This window comes from Vicia villosa, linkage group LG1, assembly GCF_029867415.1.
Source record: "Vicia villosa cultivar HV-30 ecotype Madison, WI linkage group LG1, Vvil1.0, whole genome shotgun sequence".
In the NCBI taxonomy this organism is placed as follows: domain Eukaryota; kingdom Viridiplantae; phylum Streptophyta; class Magnoliopsida; order Fabales; family Fabaceae; genus Vicia; species Vicia villosa.
The window spans coordinates 145,663,307-145,687,120 of NC_081180.1; the positions used below are offsets into that span (position 1 = coordinate 145,663,307).

Here is a 23,814-nt window from a genome sequence, read left to right on the forward strand (position 1 = left end):
CATCACTTGAGCACATGTGAAATGGCCCTTAGTTTCTTGATATTACAAGAGCTTCTTTCTATTCCCACCTTCAACAACTTTTGTCTTAGCTCCCTTATTGTGTTCTCCCTGTTGTGGTTATGTGCCTCTTTGGAACCTTGGTATGTTCGCATGTATGTTTCTTCCTCTAATAAATATACTGTCAAGCTCTACCTCCAACAACCTTGCATCCATAACCTTCCAAAATCTGACCAAACCATATCTCCTCCCTCATTTATCTCTCTTTGGTAGAATTACGACTTATCCAACTAGCCCAAAGTCTACAAATATGTTGAATAACTCCTTTGCTCCATACTTCTCAGGAAACTCCGAAAAGAAAAAGCTTGTGAGTTTCTCACCATCTACATTTCCTTCGCCTCTTTTGTAAGTCTCAGCGATTTTTCAACTTTCTTGGCTTCCATTTTCGTTTTGAAACCAAGTTCCACTCCTCATTTTCTATCAGCTCTCCTTTTACTCTTTCTCTCTCATATTTTTTATGTGTTTTCTGGGTAATATTGGAGTTAAGACAGGTATTGATGGTGAAATCCGCAAGAAATGTTCTGCATTTAACTATATCTTTTTTTTTGCAGTCTTTATTGTTGCATGCTGACAATATTGATGCTTAAGTGTGTTATTATTAATAAGAAGACTGCTAGCAACTATATCTTTTTAACACTATCAAATACTCTTTTTTTTTTATTAGTTAAAATATGTGAGTCTCTAACTTTAAAAATAAATCTTACATAAAGTGGTAGAACACACATGTTTTTACCATTAAAAAAATTATTTAAAAGAGTATTAAAAAGAGAGTGTTTTTAATATTTTTTTTCTTGTTTAATAATTTTAAGAGCTTTCAATATATTTGTACTTGTCTAGTTTTATAATCGTAAAAAATGTTAGAGAGAGTGTCTTGCTTCTCTCTAACTTCCAAGTGTTCTGATCAACATGGAGAAGAAGAGCGGGCAGGAGTGGAAGAAGGTTTTCAGGAGTGCATTCAAATCGATCAAACCAAGGTGGGATGTCTTCCCATTCAACTGGAGAGAGAGCAAGGCAGCGGAGGATAGTGCCGTTTCCATTTTCTGTTTTGATTTTCCAGATAAAGTTAGAGCGGAAGATTTGTTTGGTTTATTTGGTTGTGTGGGGAAATGTGTGGAGGTGGTGATTTCACCTAGGATAAATAAATGTGGGAAGCGGTTTGGTTTTGGGAGGTTCAGAGAGGAGGGAGACGCAAGGATGCTCGCAGTGAAGCTTGATGCGATTCAGATTGACGGTGTGAAGATCCATGCAAACCTTCCGAGATTTGAACGCAAGGAGGTGGCGGCAAAGACGGGGTTTTCTGGGGGTCATCATTCTGTACCGGGTGGTTTGAAGAAACCGACGTTTGGTCTTGCTATAAGTGGTGTGAGAAACGTTTTCCGGAAGGACGGACGTTCGTTTGTGGAGGCTGTCAAGAATCAAACTTGTGAGGGGGATCAACCTTTTCAGGGGATTGAGTTTTCTTCGGATGTAGAGTTCAGGGAATCGTTGAGCAAAGCCTATGTTGGTTTTGTAAATTCTCCAGGGGCAACTTACAACATTCAAGACAGATTCTTATCGGAAGGGTACTTCCAAATAAAGATAACTCCAATGGGTGCTAATATGTGTCTTCTTCAGGAGTCGGAGGAAGGGGAGATTGAATGTCTCATTTGCGAAGCTGAATCATGGTGGAAATAGTGGTTTGATGTTATCAGACCTTGGAAAGCGGCTGATGTTGATACAGAATGTGTGTCTTGGTTTCGTTTCCTCGGTGTTCCTTGTCATGCCTGGAGTGTGTAATTTTTTGAAAAGCTTGTGAATTCGTTCGGGGTGTACATTTGTGCTAACGAGGTGATTGTTAAACGAACCGGTTTGGATGTTGCGAGAGTGTTGGTTTGTGTGCCTGTCGATTTCGTTTCGCCGGCTACCATGGAAGTTAGAATTGATGGAGTGGTTTTCAACCTGAGAATAAGGGAGGAGTGTAACACCCCAATTCTACCCGAAAATATAATGCGAGAAATATCAGAGTATTTAAATTTTCAAACAACAAATTGGAGTGTCACATATCAACATAAAACTTCAACTTGTATTTCATTCAACAATGATACATAGCATTCGAATAACAGTCAACTATCAGCTTTATTCAACTCAAACAACTTGGAAGTATAACAAGTACTTCATAGTATCCAACTTGGATTCAACGGTTATAATAACAACAACTAAAATATTAACAACATAGAAACAACAATATAAACGACCCCACGAGTGCTACGTATCAGAGCGAGACACCAACAAGACTCGATGAAGCAACAAACTTCCACAGCTATACTTGAGTACCTGCCCATTTCCCATGGTAGGGGAAACATCAGCAGAAAGGGTGAGATATCAAACTATATAAATAGGATCATGATAAATCATATATTAGGTAAAGAATATAATTGAATCACCGCCTCACACAACATCAACAAAAACAACACAAAGAACATCATCAATAAATATTCATGAGATCAACATATGAACATATTCAACATATAAGCATCATCAACAAGTCAAAACATAGGCATATTTATTATACATCAGAAATTAGGCATATTCGGTTAATCGCATTCACAAGTATTGATATCATCATACTATTTATAAAATCATCAATTCACATTTTCACATACTTCCATCATTTAACAAGTCACAAAATACAATCATGATATAGTCACACAACGTCACAACTATAAATCACATATGACACATGGGACATGACTCATGTATATGCATGTGGTACCAATCAGAGCTTCAGCCCCCGTCACCAATTGCCCAATTCTGAGGCACAAGGCATAAGCCTTCGTCACTAATTTGCCAATCCAGGCCGTCACAGAGTATGCATATGCAATGTGACTCGATCGACAAACAAGACATACGCAATATACTCATCACAATCACACGTCACTGCAAGGCATATGCCCACATCACTGATAATTACCAATTATTAGAGGTAATTCAACGTCACAATAATAATTCATCTTCACATAGAAATAAACTCATCACGACATCCTCATCATCATTTTTCGGTTTATCAAGGCAAACATATAACTTCGCATAATAACAAAATCATCACACATCATCATCATCATTTACTTCACAAAGTATTCGTCACAAGACACACGCCCATATCACAATTATCATCTATCATAAAAGGTAATAACACTTCACACAGATTCCAACAACTTCATACAAACAACGGAGCAATTTCAAGAATTCACATAATCAACTGTCGATGTCGTTAATAAATAATCACAAAGATATTCACAACAATTCATAAGGTATGATCACAATTCGATACCGGTTAATCGGACACAATTCAATTACTTCACCGATTATCCAATTCATTCGGTTAAATACTCAAGATATCTTAATTTATCGATAAACCCAATAATTTATCTAAGTCCAAGTATTTTCCAATTAAATAGACTTATTGAAATTAATCCTACTATTGATTAAATCAACCAATTAATAATCATATTATATTAATTCAAATCAATATTCTATTTTCAATTCATTTTACAATATTCTAAATATTACTATTTCTACTAGTTTTCATTCTAAATTAATACATCTATTTTGCATTATATAGTACTATTATATAACTATAGCCACATGAATCTTACTATTCATAGAGGTTAGATTCACACTATAGAACATAGATTTTTTTCAATTTAGATTCTTGGTTCAATAATCTGTGATTTAGACACAAGGCCAATGCATGCTGTCAGCATCTCATTACCATTCATGCTAGAAATTTATCACTTATCATTCCACCTACATGACCCATTATATAATTATTTTACATAATTAATGTATATATATATATATATATATATATATATATATATGACATGAAGTAGTAGAATACTAAAAAAAAATCAACCAAGTGCTTGTGCCAACTGTAATCGGAGCGTGAAATGAACATGTAGTAGGTAGCTGACAGACGACCAAGGCATGCGTCTGGGTAAGTCTATGCATTTTTAAACCCATCACCCATACACACAAATTATACCATTATTTCCCAATCAATTTTTATTCTCATTAATTGTTAACAACAACACAACAGCTTAGACAGAGCAACAATTAAAACAACACAGTGAAAAATCTACACCCTAAACCCACATAAAATCCATCATATTCCCATTTAGGTAGTAAGAATCCCCCCTTACCTTAGATTGAGTGCAGCTCTAAGAAGATTCAATGGAAAATTGGAGAAAATGACACTTTAGAGCAACACTTTGGGTCTCCTTCTTCTCCTCTTCACAACCCTAAACCTTTTTCTCTTTTTTCTTCTTCTTCTTCCTCGGTTTACTCTTTCCTCTTTCTATACTAAAACTATAAAAGTGATACCACCACTTAATCACTATTTCAAAATGGGCCTAATAAAATACACCCCTTAATACTTAAAGATACCACAACTAAGCCCAATATTATTTCTACACTCAATGTAAAAATAATACTTCCACTTTTATTCCATTAAAATAAAATCCGATTATTTTAATATACCAATTTATTACTCAATGCCTCATATTTCCGGTCTAATCTTAATTACTCGGAAAATTCCCAAAATGCTAAACATTAACTCATTAATATTTTTAATACTAAATATATTAAAATATTCGATTAAATATCGATCCGCTATCCCGAACTAATACTGACTAAATCGTTCCAAAATGCGAAAATTTCAATAAACATCTCAATAAATAAATAATATTACTCTTAATATTATTATTCCGACTATCCGACTAAAAATATGACTTTAACTTAATAAATCCAAATACGCCTCTTAAAATAATACCGACCATCCAAATTCGACTAAATCCAATATTTAAATCCTTTAATAATTTAATTAGCCAATTAATTAAATATGGGGCGTTACAACTTCGATTCCTGCGGGAGGCAAAAACAATATTTCCTGGGCAGCCGATAAGCGGACCTAGGGGGGATTATTGATTAAGCCGGTAACATGCTCGGTTGGCCGACACGGTTGATGCGTGCAGCGGATATCGGGGTGTTACAAGGAGGTTGCAAACTTATCGACGGTTTTCACAAAACAAAGTTTGGTTCGGTTTTCTGAATCGGAGGATTCGGTTTTTGAAGAAGATTCTGTAGAGGAGTTCATTGTCGAGTCTTCCGATGATGGAAATCTCACCGTGATGGGCCCAATTTCGACGGAGTAGACGACGGGGAAGGGAGCTTGAGGTTTCAGAACGATGGGGAAGTTGGTTTGGAGGGGAAGTCGAAGTGTCCGTTGGACAAAGATGGTGATAGCACAGAAAGGATTGATAGTGATTATATGGTTATGCGGGATAAAAGTAAGGTGCCTTTATCCTTTGACCAGGCTATTGTGGCAGTTAGGGGAAATACGTGCCAGGCTGGTGTTTGTGAAAACAACAGGAAGGCCATTCTCTGTGTGGAAGATACGGAAAAGACAAAAGCTATCAGCAAAGTGGATTATGAGTATATGGGGCCCACTTTTTTGAGGAAGTCCTCTTTTGCTAAAAAGGTCAAATATAAAAAACTTAATTTATCACTTGGGCTTATTAAAGAGAGAAGTAGCAGGCCCAGATCCAATTTTCGTAAGAAGATAAATCCTTATGCTAAGGAGGGGAAAAAGTCGTTGGTGGGTGTGGAAAATTCGGACTCCATATCTGCTGAGTCGGTTTCTTTATCTAGCAGGTCTGTTTCTGGTTTCGGTAAGGAAACAGTAACGATTTATGGGGGCCAATCGGAGGAAGTCGATATTTGCATAAACAATAGCAGACTAAAGGAGAGGTTGGGATCAAACACAGGTGAGAAACTGTGGAAAATGTTAACGGATTTGGGAGTGGAAGCTACTGTTAATAAAGATAACTACGCTGCTAGAATCGATGAAATGGAAAGTGACGACAAATCCAGAAAATTGAAGAGGAAGGAGAACATCATCTTGTTGCCATGATCATTGGCTCTCTCAATATTAGGGGTGGCGGGAGTAGCTCTAAGAGGCGAAGGGTGAGCCATATTATTAACAAAGGTAATGTTGATTTCTTTTTTATTCAAGAGACGAAATTACATTTGATTTCTGAGTCATTAGCTGGTAGTTTTTGGAGGAATAGCAATATCGATTATTCTTTTTTGCCGTCTATTGGTGCGTCAAGGGGTATTTTGTCTTTGTGGAACACGAATTCTGTTCAGGTACTGTGCAGTTTTTGTGGAGGGGGTTTTCTAGGGGTAAAGGCGGTTTGGAAGGAAGAGTTGTATTATATCGTAAATGTTTATTCTCCTTGTTCTTTGGTGGAGAAGCGTTTGTTGTGCGGGAAATTACTTTCTTTGAAGTGTAAATTTTTCGATGGAGAGTGGGTCATTAGTGGTGACTTTAATTCAATCAAGAATCGTAGAGAAAGAAAGGGGAGTTCGGTCTTGCGTTCTAGTTGTGATTGGAGGGAGTTCGCGGAGTTTATTGAATCTACCAATTTGATAGACATCCCGTGCAAAGGAAAGAAATACTCGTGGTTTAGTGGGGATGGGAGAGTTAGTAGTAGGATTGATCGTTTCTTGGTGGCGGACAAAGTGGTTAGTAAATGGGGTGTGGTTGGCCAATTTGTGGGGGATCGTGATATTTCAGACCATTGCCCGGTGTGCTTGGTTTGTGACAAATCTAATTGGGGACCAAAGCCTTTTAAATTCAACAACGAATGGTTTGCTAATAAGGAATTATTGTCTTATGTGGAGAAGGAATGGAAATCTTTATCGGTGGAAGGGAGGGGCGATTTTGTTTTAATGGAGAAGTTGAGGTTAATTAAAGAGAGGTTGAGATGGTGGAATATAAATGTTTTTAGGAAGATAGATTTGGCGGTAGAGGAAGGTGTTCGTATCTTGAATAAAGGTGATGAAATGGTGGATGAGGAGGATGTAGTGGAATCTTTGTTAGATGTTGATAGGAGAAGGAGGGCATCTAAAGATTTTCGGATGAATTTAAAGATCAAAGAGAACATGTTAATCCAAAATTCGAGATTGAAATGGTTGAACGATGGCGATGCGAATAGTAAATTCTTCCATAGGGTAATGAAAGCTAGGAGAAGTCGGAATCACATTGGTCCTATTTTGACGGATAGAGGTTATGTTGACTCGGTTTTGGATGTGAAAGAGGAAGTTTTGACTCATTTTGAGAATAAGTTTTTGGAGGTCGTGAGGGGGAGACCGATTTTGGAGGGGATTTCTTTAGGGGTTTTGAATCGTGATGAGAAAGACTCTCTTGAAAAGCCTTTCTTGGAGGAGGAAATTAAAGAAGCTATTTGGAGTTGTGAGGGATCGAAAAGTCCGGGGCCCGATGGCTTTTCCTTCTCGTTCATCAAGAAGTGTTGGGTTTTTTTGAAAGTGGATTTCATAAGGAGGCTTTGTTATCAAAGGATATCACTTCTTCTTTCTTGTCTTTGATTCCTAAATCTTCAAATCCTTTGGGGTTAGATGATTATAGGCCTATTTGTTTGGTGGGATGTGTGTACAAAGCTATTTCCAAGCTTTTGGCGTCAAGATTAAAGAAGGTGTTAAGCTCGGTAGTTTCGAATTGCCAAAGTGCTTTTGTTCCGGGTAGGCAACTTTTGGATGGCGTTTTGGTGGCTAATGAGGTGGTGGATATGGAGAAAAAGGAGGGGATTAGTAGTTTACTTTTTAAGGTGGATTTTGAGAAAGCTTACGATAATGTGTGTTGGGACTTTCTTAGATTTATGTTAAGAAAGATGGGCTTCGGGGAGCTTTGGATGAAGTGGATGGAGGCCTTGATTTTCACGAGTAAAATGTCGGTGTTAGTAAACGGTAGTCCTACAAAGGAGTTCGTGGTTGAGAAAGGTTTAAGGCAAGGGGATCCTCTTTCGCCGTTTCTTTTTGTTATTGTGGCGGAGGGCTTAAAGGGGTTAGTTAGTAAGGCGGTGTAAATTGGTGAATATGGTGGTTTCAACATAAGGAGAGCTTGTAGTGTGGACATCCTTCAATTTGCGGACGATACCTTATTGATAGGTGAAGGGAGTTGGAAGCAAGTTTGGGTGACCAAGGCTATTTTAAGAGGTTTTGAAATGGTTTCGGGTCTTGGGATCAACTACCACAAAAGCAAACTTATTGGCATCAATTTGAGCGATCATTTCTTGGATTTTGCTTCCAATTTTTTGTCTTGTAGGAGGGAGGAAAATCATTTCATTTTTCTTGGTATTCCCATAGGTATTAATCCTAGAAGGATTTCATCTTGGAATGGGATAATGAGTAAGCTAAAATCTCGGCTTTTAGATTGGAAGGCTCGTTTGCTAAGTTTCGGTGGTAGGCTCACTCTTCTTAAATCCGTTCTTTGTAGTCTTTCGATTTTTATGCTTTCCTTCTATAAGGTTCCGAAGAAGGTTTTAAAGGATATCACGAGGTTACAAAGTAATTTTCTTTGGGGAGGGGCGGGTGAAGGAAGGAAAATTTATTGGGTAAGTTGGAAGACTATTTGTTTACCCGTTGAGAAGGGCGGCCTTGGTTTGAGAAGGATTAAAGACTTTAATTTAGCTCTTCTTCATAAATGGCGGTGGAGGATTCTTGGTGGTTCGGAGGCATTATGGTAGGATGTGTTGAAAGCTAGATATGGAGATATTAATCTTCATGTGATTTCTTTTGATGCAAAAAATTCTAAGAAGATTCTAAAATCATCTTGGTGGATGGATATTTTGTCTTTGGAAAATAGTTACTCCGATAATTTTTTTGTTGATAATTGTAGGTTCATTGTTGGTAGAGGTTTCAATATTTCTTTTTGGCACTCTAGGTGGATGGAGGATATTTGCTTAATGGAATTATTTCCGGTGGCGTACAACCTTTCGGATTTGAAATTTGTGTCGATAGCATGCATGGGAGGATGGATTGATGAAGTTTGGACTTGGGGGGATTTCGGGGTTCGGAGTCAAAACAGCCTGGCTGCTGTTAGTGAAGTGCAGCGGCTGCACTTGTGTTTGAGCGCCTGGCAGCCTGTTTGTCATTTGAGGGATGGCGTTTTATGGTTCCCGGATCCGGCCAACGGTTATTCGGTAAGAAGCTCTTATGGTTTGACCAATTTTTTTTCATGTTCTGATGGGTCCGGATTTGGAATTTTCTATAGCTTTTAAACTTATTTGGAAGTTGGATATTCCTTCGAAGATCAAATCTTTTGGGTGGCGATGTTTTATCAATAGAATGCCGACTATGGATCTTCTCCTCATGAGAGGTATTTCTTTCTCTTCTAGAAATTCTTGTGTTTTGTGTGGAACGGAGGCGGAAACGTTGGCTCATCTTTTGTTTAAATGTCGGGCATCCATTTTAATTTGGAAAGACATTGCTTCTTGGATTGGTTTCGATGGTTATGTTTTGGATAGTCCCTTTAGTAGTTTTATGGGTTGGCTTGGTTTTTGCAGACGCAAGAAGGTGAATGTCGGTAAAGAAGGGACTATTTGGTTGGCAACGTGTTGGTCTATTTGGATGCTTAGGAATGAGATCATTTATCGGAACGACCATTGGAATATTTTCGACACGGTTTGGAGCATCAAGGCGCTCATTTGGAGGTGGTCCTTTATTGGGAAAATTAATCGAACCAATTATAACTTTTATGAGTTTAGCAAATCCTCTTTATTATATCTTTCCTAGGTTCTATTTGGTGATTAATTTTCTTTTATTTCGAGCTTTGCCTCGTCTTTTTTGTAATCGTTCGTTAGAACTTTTGGTTCTTTAATATAATTTCTTCATTACAAAAAAAAATATATATTTGTACTTGTCTCATGTTTTCTTATATTTTGGAGTTGATGCTTATATTTTTGTTGATATTACTAATACTAATTCAACATATGAGTCTGCGAAGGATCCAATGACATATTAGAACTTTAGTTTTAACCTTTTAGGCAGGTAGGTTAAAAGTAGTAAAACATTCAAGATACTCTCTAGTAGTTACAGTGTCTTGCTGGCGTGTATATATCGATTCCATTTCCACATGGTAGCAATTGCCACTATGAATAACTACTCATAAAACACGTATGTTAACACACGTCCCCTTGCATGTTCTTGCATGTTCTTGCCATATATTCTGTCCCTTTCTTTTTCTTCACGTATAAAACAATGAACCAACACACTCTAATTATTCCATGCAAAACAACACACATGGCGATTAAAACCAAGCTTTGCTTAACCATCTTTCTCTTCTTCCTCTTAGCTTTACTATGCTCAAACTTAGTCACAGCCAGAGAAGACGAGGACCCAAAGGTCACAACATGCAAAGACCATTGCGAAGTGGAGCACCAATATGATGAAGAGGACAAACGGATATGCAAGGAGGAGTGTGAAGATTATATTAAGAAGAAACAAGAGCGACAGACACATAAGGAACGTGAAGAAAAAGAACAAGAAAAAGAACAAGAACAAGAAGAGGATGAAAACCCTTATGTTTTTGAAAACAACGATTTCGAAACAAAAATCGACACAGAGGATGGTAGAGTTTTGATTCTCAACAAGTTTCATGAAAAATCAAAGCTACTCAAAAACATTGAGAATTATGGTTTGGCCGTTTTAGAAATTAAAGCAAACGCTTTTCTTTCTCCACACCACTATGACTCTGAGGCTATACTCTTCAACATCAAGGGTATGTACATGTATATAAACAAATAATAACCAAGTTTATTTATATCTTCATAACTTTCTATTTTTGTATTGATATTGACCAATGATTTTGCTTTTGTTGGTGATTACTATAGGCAAAGGCATAATTGGTTTGGTGGCGGAAGATAGAACTGAGAGATTCAACCTTGTTGAAGGAGACATCATAAGAGTACAAGCAGGAACACCAATGTATTTGGTTAATAGAGATGAGAATGAGGAGCTTCTTATTGCAGCGTTTCACATGCCACCTTCATCTGATTCTGCTCCAGTTAATCTAGAGGTTTCAATTTTCAACTTTTAACATTTTTTTTATTAATCGATATTAATAGTCAGTTTTACAACTTTCACAACATTTTTTTGAATGTAAAATCTGTTATGGTGTAGCCATTTTTTGGGCCTCCCGGGAGAAATCCAGACTCAGTTCTCACTGCCTTCAGCTCTAAAGTGCTCCAAGCAGCATTCAAGGTAGATTTTTTTGAGTGATTTATGATTCTATTTTATGAATTTGGTTTATTAATTTTATTTTTTTGTACTTGAAATCAAAATAGAGTTCAAGAGGAGAGTTGGAAACGGTTTTGGATGAACAGAAGAAGGAAAGAATTTTCAAAATAGCAAAAGAAGATGTGCGTGAATTGGCCCATCAGAGAAAAATTAGTCTTTGGCCTTTTGGTGTACTATTTAAGGGTCCATTCAATATTCTGAGCAACAAACCAACTTTCTCTAACCAGTTTGGTAGTCTCTACGAAGTTGGTCCTCTTCAAGAAAAGACTGGACTTGAAGGACTCAATCTCATGCTTTCCTTTGCCAACATCAACAAGGTATATATACTATATAATACATACATATATACTTAGAAAAGTTTCTCATCATTCACTAAATGTTGTTACATTGGTGCTCTTTTCTAGGGATCTATGTCTACTATTCACTACAACACAAATGCAAACAAGATAGCTTTGGTAGTTGGTGGAGAAGGAGATCTTGAGATGGCATGTCCACACACGCCATCAAGTTCATCAAACTCTAAACAAAAAAGGAGTAGCATTTCATACCACAATATCAATGCAAAGTTGAGGCCTGGAACGGTGTTTGTTGTTCCTGCTGGTCATCCTTTCGTCAATATAGCTTCCAAGGAAAATAACCTCTCGATAGTTTGCTTTGAGGTTAATGCACAAAGGAACAAGAAGCTTGCTTATGCAGGGAAGAACAACATTGTGAGTGCATTGGACAAGACAGCTAAGGAAGTGGCATTTGACTTGGCTGCTGAGAAGGTGGATGAGATATTTGAGAGAAAGGAGGAGTTCTTTTTCCCTTATGATGATAATGAGGAGAGGAAGGAGGAGCGTGGTCGTGCTTTTGTGTGAAGAGTGTTTTGTATTACTACAACAACACAATGGTAATGGTAATGGAGGTGGTGATGTAAGTTAAATAATGTATGTATATGAAGTGATGTAAAATAAATGACCGCAAATTGCTGCTTGCTATGGCAACAGAACCATTTGTGTTGTCTAAGTTAATGTGAGTTTTTCTTTTTTTTTGTTAACTTTATTATGAGGATGAATGGTTATTCAGTTTAAATAATATCATCAAATAAAGTTTTAAATATTTTTTTTTGGTAAGCCAAATATATTGTAAAGAGAACTAAGTGTTCTCAAACGGATTACAAAATAGAATAGGATCTTCTCAAACGGATTACAAAATAGAATAGGATCAATTTCGACAAAAAGAAAAATTACACACTTAAATAAAACTTAAACACCAATTACATTTCAAGATAATTAAAATAAAACAAAGATAAATAAAATAAAACTCAAACGGATTACAAAATAGAATAGGATCAATTTCGACAAAAAGAAAAATTACACACTTAAATAAAACTTAAACACCAATTACATTTCAAGATAATTAAAATAAAACAAAGATAAATAAAATAAAACAAAGATCTTTGTTTGCTAAATTCGTAGAAATTACAATTTGGATGAGTAATTTTTTCGATTAACATTCATCTCTTGCTCCATACAATGTCTAAAATGTTCCACGTATTTTTTTTTTTAAAATGTCTCGTTCCTCCGAATTCACATACTCCAATAAGTAGCCATCCAAACAATCCCTCCTTCCCTCCTTTCACCTTGGCCCCTGGCCCCGAGACAATAGATCTCCAAGATAAGAAGCTTTCTTTAATACAAGCTTTCTTTAATACATTTGAAGTTAAGGTTCTTATAGCCTATTCATTCACCTATCTCCCTTTCAAATGAGGCTAGCTATTCAACACTCTAACAAAGTATGTTTCAAAGACTCGACGCAAACGGCATAGAAAACACACTTGCGTTCACCAATAGGAATAGAAACTCCAGGATCAGCCAATAGGAATAGAAACTCCCCTAGAAATAAGTAGGAATAGAAACTCCCCTAGAAATAAGAAGATCAATAGTAAATAGTCTAATGATACAACAACACCACACAAAGACTTTCACCTTATTCGGAATGTCTCCCTTCCAAATGAACTTGAAAATAGAATTTAGGATTAATAGCCATTTACCCCCTGCCATATAAGTGAGATTTGATTTTTCCCCCTTTAAAAAAAAATTTGTGATTTTCTCTTGAGAAACCCAGATTTCAAATTGCATCCCCCCTCATGCTGACTTGGCCATGGAATCTTCATACTTGGCCTTCCAAGTGGCTTTTTTTATTTTTAGGTTTTTTTATAGAGTATTTATTGTAAAAATAAATCTATGGGCCTAATAAGCCCTCACTTGTTGCATTAGTAGCCCATTTATGGGAGCCTGTTTTTAATTCAAATGTATGTGTGTGTGTGTGTTTGCTTTATAAAGACACACTTTTTCTTTGTAAAAATCGATGTGGGACTTGTTAATATACATACAGCAACAACACATTAAATCCATGAATCACCTGCTTTCTTCCATCGAACCACCCTCCCTTCATGTAGTATATAAACCACAAACTCTCACCTTAACACATCTGCAACAACCTCACTTCTTTTCTATTCGAATCATCCATTAACCTTCACTAAAGACATCCCCTTCTCTTGTACTTTTGTTTAAAGTAAAAAAAATACATGATTTTTAGAAGTCTTTTTAACACTGTTATGAACTTTACTAAAGCAAACTTTCCCATGTAAGGTTGCTGTATAGATAATGCAGAGTATGATATATCATATAGCCATAAAAATATAGCCATAAAAATAATGCAGAGTATGATATGTCATATAGCCATAAAAATACTCACTAAAACACCGCGACAGGAAAATAAATGTATAAACAAAATCACTCATTTCATTTTTATCCCCTCATTCAAATGGGTATTTTATTTACTACTATATAACAATTAAGCTTATGCCAAAGATACTAAACTATTACCTTAAAAAATATGATAAAATTATTAAGGCACACATGAAGCAAAAGGATTGAGTACTTCCAGTTTCAAATAATTTCCAATTTAAGTTATGGTTTGGGGCATACACATGAACAGAGCAAGAATATGAAACTGCTTTTTCGTCCAAGTATCAGAAAAAGGACCAACGTAAACATAGAAGTGAGATGGATAAGAGAGCTTACAGTAGTGTAGAATGCCCCACCATCGTTTCTGGGTCCATGTTGAATGGTAGTGTCAGCTTGAATTGCAGCGGGAGAGGAAGTGGAAAAGGAGGAATAGCTGTATGTATATTAACAAGTCCCACATCGATTTTTACAAAGAAAAAGTGAGTCTTTATAAAGCAAAAACACACACATACATTTGAATTAAAAACAGGCTCCTATAAATGGGCTACTAATGCAACAAGTGAGGGCTTAGGCCCATAGATTTATTTTTACAATAAATACTCTATAAAAATACATTAATAAATACTCTATAAAAAAATGTAAAAAAATATATAATATATAAAAAACGTAAAAAAAAATATATAATATATAAAAAATGACGTGGATTTGAAAAAAATAAAAAAAGCCACTTGGCAGGCCAAGTATGAAGATTCCATGGCCAAGTCAGCATGAGGGGGGATGCAATTTGGAATCCGGGTTTCTCAAGGGGGGAATCACGATTTTTTTTAAAGGGGGGAAAATCAAATCTCGCTTATATGGCAAGGGGGTAAATGGCTATTAACTAGGGGTGATCAAAACCAAACCAACCCAATAGAAAACCGCAAACCAAACCAAACCAAACCGAAACCGCAAAAAACCGCATTTGGTTCAAATTAGTTTGGGTCATCTTTTAACAAAACCGCACGGTTTGGTTTGGTTTGCGGTTTGTATTTTGTAAACCGAACCAAACCGAATCAAACCGCATTATGTTACAACCTAACTTTTACTTAACTCACATCCAACCCAAACTTAAATTTATAATACCTTAACCTTATGATTACGAACAATTTTCTCATCCTTACACACATGATTTTAGTCCCGATCTTCTCAAATCTCTAATAGCATTATCGCGCATTCTTTGCCACATACATCTTCCCTCTTTTTCTATAATTTCTACTCTCTTATATTCTTTCCTTTTCACTTTCTCATTTCTATGCAAATGTTCTCTATTTCAGTTTCGTTTTTATCGCACATCTTCTTCTCTAATCGTTCAACTCTTTTGTTTTTTCTTTTTCACCTTCACTAATCTCTCGTCTCTTCTATTTTTTTGTTTCATTCTAATAATTTTTATATTGTTTTATACTATTATTTTATGTTTATTATTCCACTTTTGTCTAATTTAATTTTTACAAATTATATAGAAAGTTATTGTCAAAATATGACGAGTTTTGTTGTTATTTGATAGTGTATGAATGTCTAAATACAAAGTTATGTTGTCATCTATATGTATATGTATGGTTCAATAAAATATTTATGAAAAACCGAACCAACCGAACCGAACCAAACCGCATTAGTTTGGTTTGGTTTGGTTCGGATTTTTTTTAAAAACCAACCGAACCAAACCAAACCGCACGATTTTTTCTCTTGCGGTTCGGATGATTTTTTTCGTCAAAACCGCCGAAACCGCACCGCGAACACCCCTACTATTAACCCTAGAATCTAAAAAATGAATCGGGCCAAAAAGAATGCGGGACTGAGTCAACAGATTGAAAAAGCTACTGACCGAGAAAATATCGTCTGGTGCCGCTGTCCATAAAATCGAGTCCCTTTCGTAAGCCTCCGGTTGGAAAAGATGCAGAAGCTCGAAAATCTGCTGCCGCTGGACTGCAGCAAGCTGTTGCTGCTCTAAAACAGAATTCTGCAGCATAGAATCGTTAACAGTCAGCTGCAGAAAAGCATCTGGCAGGCCCATGTTGCCCCACTGCCACCCAATGGCGGTCCAACCTCCCATACTCGGAACGGCAACATCTTTCAAACCTGAAAAAGAAAAGAGCAGCGGAAAGCGAGAACATAAACTGAAATTCCCCGTCCAATTGCTCAACCAAAATGAAGTTGTGAAACCGTTGCCTATGTTGAAACGACAATTCTCCGCAAAAAAATTCTCCGAATCTTTCACAACAATTTTATTTAAATCTCTCCACCATAACGATCCCTTACCTCCCTTCCGGCCAAGACCACCTACGTTAGCCATTAATAAATTGATATCGTCGTAACGGGACTTTAAAACGTTATACCACAAAGAGTCGAAATTCTCCAATATCCTCCACCTCCACTTTTGAAGAAGCGCGACATTGAAATCATCAATCCTTTTCAATTTGAGCCCCCTTTATCAACCGGGAGACAAACGTCCCTCCAAGACACCCAATGAATTATTCTTCTCTCCTCCACCCCACCCCAAAGAAAGCCACTAAGAATCTTATTAAACTTCTTGACGAAAATAGAAGGAGCTTTGTACAAAGAGAGCATAAAAATAGATAGACATGTCAAAACCGTTTTTAGAAGAGTCAATCTACCTCCAATGCTAAGGAACCTCCCCTTCCACCCTTCGAGACGATTCTTCACCTTTTGGAGGAGACCCCTCCACATAGATAAACTTCTAGGGTTAGAGCCAATAGGGATACCGAGAAAAACAAAGTTCGAACTTTCCTTTTGGCAACAAAGGAACGCCGAAGCTATGTCCAACCTATTCGAAGGAATGTTTAAGCCTATGAGTTTACTCTTATGAAAGTTAATCCCCATGCCTGAAACCAATTCAAATCCTTTCAAGATCGCTTTAATATCCTGAAGATGGTTCCAACTACCGTCTCCCACCAAAATAGTATCATCGGCGAATTGAAAAATATCAATCAAGCAACTCCCTTCGATGGAGAATCCCGAGAAGTCTCCGTTCTCAACCGCCTTACTTACCAAGCTCCTTAGACCTTCCGTGGCTAGAACAAAAATAAAAGGAGAAAGAGGATCTCCTTGTCTCAAGACCCTCTCGACCGTAAATTCCTTAGTGGGGCTGCCGTTAACTAGAACCGGAATTCTACTAGAAAAAATCAATGCCTTCATCCACCGCATCCACCTCTCGCCGAAACCCATGCTCTTGAGAATGAATCTAAGATAGTCCCAATTCACTTTGTCATAAGTTTTCTCAAAATCTACCTTGAAAAGCAAACATTCCTTCCCTTCCCTTTTTGCATAATCCACTACCTCGTTTACAACTAAAACTCCGTCAAGAAGTTGTCTCCCCGGCACAAAAGCGGTTTGACAAGGAGAAACTAGAGACTTTAGGACCGACTTTAATCTAGAAGCCAAAAGTTTAGAAAAAGCTTTATATATGCAACCCACAAGGCAAATCGGCCTATAATTGTGTAACCCCATAGGATTCGAGGACTTAGGTATCAAAGTTAAAAAAGAGGAAACACATGTCCTTGACATTAAGGAAAAAGAAGGCAAAATACCCTTTTTGGTCACTTATGTTAACCTCGGGGTTCATTTTGGTCCCTTAACTTCAAAAAGAGTCACATTGGTCCCTTAACTCTTCAAAAGGTGTCATTTTAGTCCTTTTTGTCACATTAGCGACGGAAAAACTCAAAAATTGATCGCTATTTTCGTCGCTAATATGACAAAAAGGACTTAAATGACACCTTTTGAAGATTTAAGGGACCAATATGACACTTTTTGAAGTTAAGGGACCCAAATGAACCCCGAGGTTAACATAAGGGACCAAAAAGGGTATTTTGCCGAAAAAGAATGGAAATAAGAGAAGCATCTTACAAAGTCTTCTTTCATGAACTCCCAACATTTCTTGATGAAAAAGAAAGAAAATCCGTCGGGACCCGGGCTCTTATCTCCCACACAACCCCAAACCACTTCTCTAACCTCCTCCTCCGAAAAAGGGGCTTCAATAGAATACCTCTCCGCTAAAGAAATATTCTTTAAAGAGTGACCTACAAGAGTGGGCCTAATGACCTCGGGTTCCACGAATTTATAAGCGAAATGATTCAAAACCTCCTCTTTTACCCCCTCCACCGAATCAACAATGCCCGATTGAGTCATGATAGGACCAATGTGGTTTAGTCGCCTCCTACCTTTCATAACCGAATGGAAGAAATTGCTATTGTTGTCTCTGTCGTTTAGCCATTTCAATCTCGACTTTTCGATAAGCATGTTCTTCTTGATCTTTAAATTCAACCAAAACTTGCAGCTAGCTTTTTTCCTTTTAATAGTGACTTCCTCTTGCTTCATAATCAAATCGGTACCTTATTCCCATTCGTCCAATTCATTCATCTCCTTCATCCCTTCATCAATCTCCAAATCCATTTTACCGAAAATATTGATGTTCCACCACTTAAGCCTATCCTTTAACAATCTCAATTTCTCTTTAAGCACATAGTCTCCCCTCCCTTCTATCGACAAGTCTAACCATTCTCTTTCAACAAACGGCAAGAAATCCTTGTGAGTGAACCATTCGTTATTTGACTTCAACGGTTTACGGCCCCAATTCGACTTTTCCCCCATCAACCAAATCGTGCAATGATCTGAGACGTCCCTTGAATCAATGAGTTGCCCAACCACCCCCCATCTATCTACAATAGCATCCGCCACAAGAAAACGGTCGATCCTACTTTTAGAATTGCCATCGCCACTGAACCATGTGAATTTCTTCCCACGACAAGGCACATCAATTAAGCCACTTCGATCTATAAACTTAAAGTCCCCACCAAATATCCATTCTCCGTCCCCTCCTACCGATTTAATATGTTATCTAGTCTTTTTGAAAGTCACTTAAATTTAATAATTTTTTTTGAGATTTTTTTTTTTGTAAAATTTATAGAGATTGAAATATTATTAATTTCTAATAGTTTTAATCTTAAATAATTGTATATTTTTATTACTATTACTAAATGTTAAAACTAATCTTTATTTTATAAAAAATAAAGAAAAGAGTTTTTAATTTTTTTAAACAAAATATTTATATTTTTTAAAGGTAAAATAAACTGATAAGTTTAAATGTTATATAGGATCTTAGTTTAATGGTCATATTTGTCTCATTTTCTTTTACTACCAACTGTATCATTTTTAAATCGTATTCCATTCATAAATCAGATTAAGCGGAATATGAAAAATATTACAATTTCTTGAATTTAAAATGATTGGAAGATGAAAAATATTACAATTTCTTAAATCAGAAATAATACAAAGAGATAATATAAAGAAAGATGAAAAATATTACCATCGCAACTTAGCTCGTGGATTGAAAGAGCGTTTTCAAAGGAAGAGGTGAAGGAGGCGGTAAAGTCGTACAACGTTGTTACATTTGTCTCGTTGTTATATTTGTCTCTGATTTCCACTTTAATGCAATACTCACAAAATCTTACACATCGTCTTTCCTCACCTTTAGGTGTAGTCGTACAACGTTGTTAGATTTGTCTCTGATTTCCACTTTAATACAATACCCACAAAATCTTGCACATCGTCTTTCCTCACCTTTATTCCAAAGGTTAAAAATCCCATCTTTAAAGGAGTATAGGCCCATCTTTAAAGTGTGTGTTTGAGAAGTTTGTTTTGGTTAATCAATTTGCAATTGTGGTAATGAAAGTAGACTTCGAAAATGATTGCATTCGTGGTAATGAAAGTAGACTTTGAAAATGATTGTGTTAGTTGGAACTTCTTAAAGTACTTCTTGGTTAAGATGGGTTTGGTGATAGATGGATTCGGTGGATGAAAGGTGTGTTGTCTCAAGCTCTTTGTCCGTCATCATCGACGATAATACTACTAAGTACTTTAAGGTGGAGTAAGGTCTTCACTCACCTTTCTTGTTTGTTTTGGTTATGGAAGCTTTAACTGGACTTATGCATAACGTGGCTTTAAGAGCTTTCAAATTAATAAGAGGAAGAGGTTAGTCTGATGCAGTTCGAAGACAACCCTATAATCATGATGGATGGCTGTTGTGAAAATATGTGGAGCATTAAAGCTATTTTGAGGGGCTTTGAGATGATGTCTAGCTTAAAGATAAATTTTTATAAAAGCAAGATTTATGGTATTCATGTGGAAGATTGGCTCTTGAATGTAGTCTCAATTTTTATGTCCTACAGTATTAATAATTTACCGTTTAAATTTCTTAGTGTGAAGGTTGGAGATAGCCCAAGGAAACTGGCTATGTGGAATGAGTTAATCAATCATTTAAAAAGTAGGTTGGCAGTATGGAAAGGGAAACATCTTTCCTTTGCGGGTTGTGTAGTCTTAATAAACTCGGTGTTGAACGTTATTTTCATATACTCCTTATCGTTCTACAAAGCGCCCTCTTAAGTCTTAAAGGAGATCTGTCGTATTCAAAGCAATTTCTTATGGCAAGGTTGCGAGAATAGAAAGACGATTTGTTGGGTGAGTTGGAACATCGTGTGTAAACCTTGTGATAATGGTGGTCTTGGCATTAAGGATATTGCAGTCATGAATTTGGCGTTGTTAAACAAATGAAAATGGATAATTATGAAAGAACAAGATGCAGTGTGGAGTAATATTCTTAGAAGTATGTATGGGAACCTCGTAACCAAGGTCCTAGGTAACAAAACAGTGTTGAGCAATAGGGATTCTATATGGTGGATGGACTTGTTGCTGCTGTCTGATTTTTTTGTGAATTCTACGACTAAGCCTTTTAAGGTTCAGTTTCGCGTAAAGTTAACGCTGGCGAGTGGACAGCCTTTTGGCACACTAATTGGTTGGGTTACCAATCCTTGGTTGCTGCTTTTCCAGATATCTATATAAACACAATCAACGGAGGTTGTTATATTACAGAAAATGTGAGTTGGATTGCGCATAGTTGGTCATAGAATTTAGCAGAATCAGTGATGAACAACAACGGGTTTGAGCCTGGTTTGTGGGCGGAGTTCGCAAATTTTGTTTAGGACGTAAACATGACCCAGTCCGAGGCTGGCAGTTTTGTTGGGTTGAAGGAGCCCGATAGCGTTTTTTCAATAAAGTCTTGCTTTAGTCCAAAATTCACTGTCCGTCAATGCTCGCTCCGTCAAAATTCGCCGCCTGCCAAAGTCCACATCGCTTATCCGTTCAGCCTATCCTGCCTTAAGTTTGCCTTTTTTTAATTAATTATAATAGATTTTTTCTGTAATCAATGATATATTAAAAGAGAGAACCCATGTTCACCAAAAAGAGTGATACAGGGTACAGACCACTAGCAAGAACGAAAAATTACGCACCAATTGCTAACTACGATAAATACAACAAAGGATTTCTAGTAAATTCGTAGAAATCGCAATTGGGATGATTAATTTTTCCTATGTGAGCCCATCTCCACACCAAATACTTAATCTCCCAAACAATATCCAAAACATTCCACATTTCATTGTTGAAAATGATACCGTTTCTAGTCAACCAAAGAGTCCAAACCACCGCTAGCCACACTACCCCCTCCTTTCGTTTCTTTGTTTTTTTCAACTAACAGAAGGATGACCATTTCATAAATCCTTCCTTAAACGATACTGCAATATAATCGTCGAAACCAATCCAATATGCCACTTCTTTCCAAACAATAAGAATATTCTTGCACAACATAAGAGAATGAAGAGAGGATTCCTCACATCTTTCACAAAAGACACATGTTGAGGTAGAATTATGGACTATACCTCTACAAGCCAGAAGGTCTTTAGTTAGAAACAAATTTTGAAAACACCGCCATCCAAAGAAGCTTATTTTCACCGGAACCTCTATCTTCCACACTAGTAGAAGAGACTTGTCGAATCGTTCTGCTGGACCGAAAGGAATCTATTGCTGGACAATATAATTATAACAGTTTGCAACCGAAAAAACACTAGAACTGTCGAGGCACCACCGTCTGGCATCACCACATCCAGCATGCGGCTGCTGTTGCAGCAAGACTGCTCTCAACCGTCCAATCTCAGCAGCAATATTCGACTGCTGCATAACAGACGACATTATGCCGAGGTCGCTCCATCTCCAAACGCCGTTGTCCCAGCCACCCAAGGCAGCAACTGAAACATTCTGCAACATAGAGACAACAAATAAGGAGGGAAAAATCTCCTTTAAAATTCCTATCCCTGTCCAATACGAGTGCCAAAAAGGAATCATGAATCCATCTCCCAAGACAAAGTTGCAGCCGCGAATAAACACTTTCTCCTTTAACTCATTTGATAAATCTACTAGATCAGCCCACCACGAAGAACATGTCTTCTTTCCCTTGTGAATGTTACCTCCGATAGCAATTCGACAATTGACGTCTTCATACCTAGCCTTTAGCACTTCGTACCACTTATCTTCTTTACCCTCCACAATCCTCCATTTCCACTTGCAAAGTAGAGCTACATTAAAATCCTCAATTCTCCTTAATTTCAATCCTTCCTTCTCTACCGAAACACAAACCAAACTCCACTTTGACCAATGAATGCTTCTCCTTTACCCCGTTCCTCCCTACAGAAAATTGCTTTGGATCTTGGTGATAGTCTTTACAATACCCTTTGGAGCTTTGTAAAAAGAAAGCATGAAGATAGCTAAACTCCCAAGAACCGAATTTAAAAGTGTTAGCCTACCTCCAATGCTAAGGTACCTACCTTTCCAACTACTCAATTTGTTTTTAATCTTATTCACTAAAGGACGCCAAGTTGAAAGTCTTCTTGGATTGCTACCAATAGGTATACCAAGAAACATAAACTTATCCTCCTCCCTTTTGCAAGCTAAAAATGAAGTTTCCATCTCCATAAAGCTATTACAAATGTTTATTCCAATGAGTTTACTTTTGTGGAAATTTATACCTAGCCCCGAAATAAGTTTGAAACCCTTAAAATAGACTTTATGGCCCAAATATGATTCCAACTACCATCGCCAACCATTAACGTATCGTCCGCAAATTGTAAGATGTCGATAAGTTCTTCCTGTTGATAAAGAAACCGCATAATCTCCATTTAAAACAGCCTTGTCAACTAAAGCTTTCAACCCTTCCGCCACGATCACAAAAAGGAAAGGAGAAATCGGGTCTCCTTGCCTCAAACCTCTTTCCACCTTAAATTCACTTGTTGGACTACCATTGACCAAAACCGACATTTTGCTCATGAATATCAACGCTTCCATCCATCTCGACCAACTCTTCCCACACCCCACCTTCTCAAACATAAACCGAATGAAAGACCAACTTACTTTATCGTACACCTTCTCGAAATCAACTTTAAAAAGTAAGCATCCAATGTTTTCCTTCTTAGAAAAATCCACCACTTCTTTGGCCACGAGCACTCTATCTAGCAATTGTCTCCCGGGCACGAATGCGCTTCAGCTTGAAGAAATAATGTTACCAATCACTTTTTTTAACCTTGACGCCAAAAGCTTCATTATCACCTTATAAATGCATCCTACCAAGAAAATTGGTCTATAGTCGTCGAGGTCCAAAGGGCTTTTTTTCTTGGGAATTAACGCCAAAAAAGAAGACGTGATGGATTTGGAAAGGACTGCACCAGAATGAAAGTCCTTATAACAAGCTACTAAGTCCTTTTTGATAAAACTCTAGCACTTCTTAAACAAAACCATCGAATATTTGTCAGGCCCCAGGCACTTAGCTCCATCGCAATTACAAATCGCTCTCCTCAAAAGGAACTTCAAGGAAATCCTTTCTTCCTCACTAAGTCTCTTAAAATCAGCCCCTTCAAGAAAAGGTCTAACCGATTCGTTTTATTTAAATTTTTTACCAAAATGATCCAAGATCTCACCTTTGATCTCCTTAACCGTATTCAACACACCT

General features: G+C 37.1%; 1 protein-coding gene and 1 long non-coding RNA gene across 2 annotated transcripts; one reads left to right on the forward strand and one right to left on the reverse strand.

The window, feature by feature from the left end:
• Window positions 1–2,099: 2,099 nt before the first annotated feature.
• LOC131618788 (uncharacterized) lies at window positions 2,100–4,366 on the reverse strand. The gene is made up of 2 exons (XR_009288916.1): window positions 4,239–4,366; window positions 2,100–2,370 (listed from the first exon to the last, which is right to left on the reverse strand). It is a non-coding gene; the product is annotated as an uncharacterized LOC131618788 (long non-coding RNA).
• Window positions 4,367–10,164: 5,798 nt separating this feature from the next.
• On the forward strand, window positions 10,165–12,232 carry LOC131644425 (sucrose-binding protein-like). Its single transcript, XM_058914919.1, has 5 exons — window positions 10,165–10,675; window positions 10,788–10,972; window positions 11,077–11,157; window positions 11,241–11,510; window positions 11,598–12,232. The coding sequence occupies exons 1-5, from the start codon at window positions 10,198–10,200 to the stop codon at window positions 12,051–12,053; spliced, it is 1,470 nt and encodes a 489-aa protein (XP_058770902.1). The 5' UTR covers window positions 10,165–10,197; the 3' UTR covers window positions 12,054–12,232.
• The last annotated feature ends 11,582 nt before the right edge of the window (window positions 12,233–23,814 follow it).

Bases quoted from the DNA above. Each gene is read 5' to 3' on its own strand.
- LOC131644425 (XM_058914919.1), top strand. From the start codon at position 10,198: ATGGCGATTAAAACCAAGCTTTGCTTAACCATCTTTCTCTTCTTCCTC. The intron at 10,973-11,076 runs GTTTCAATTTTC...GTTATGGTGTAG, and splicing joins CTGCTCCAGTTAATCTAGAG to CCATTTTTTGGGCCTCCCGG. The intron at 11,158-11,240 runs GTAGATTTTTTT...AAATCAAAATAG, and splicing joins TGCTCCAAGCAGCATTCAAG to AGTTCAAGAGGAGAGTTGGA.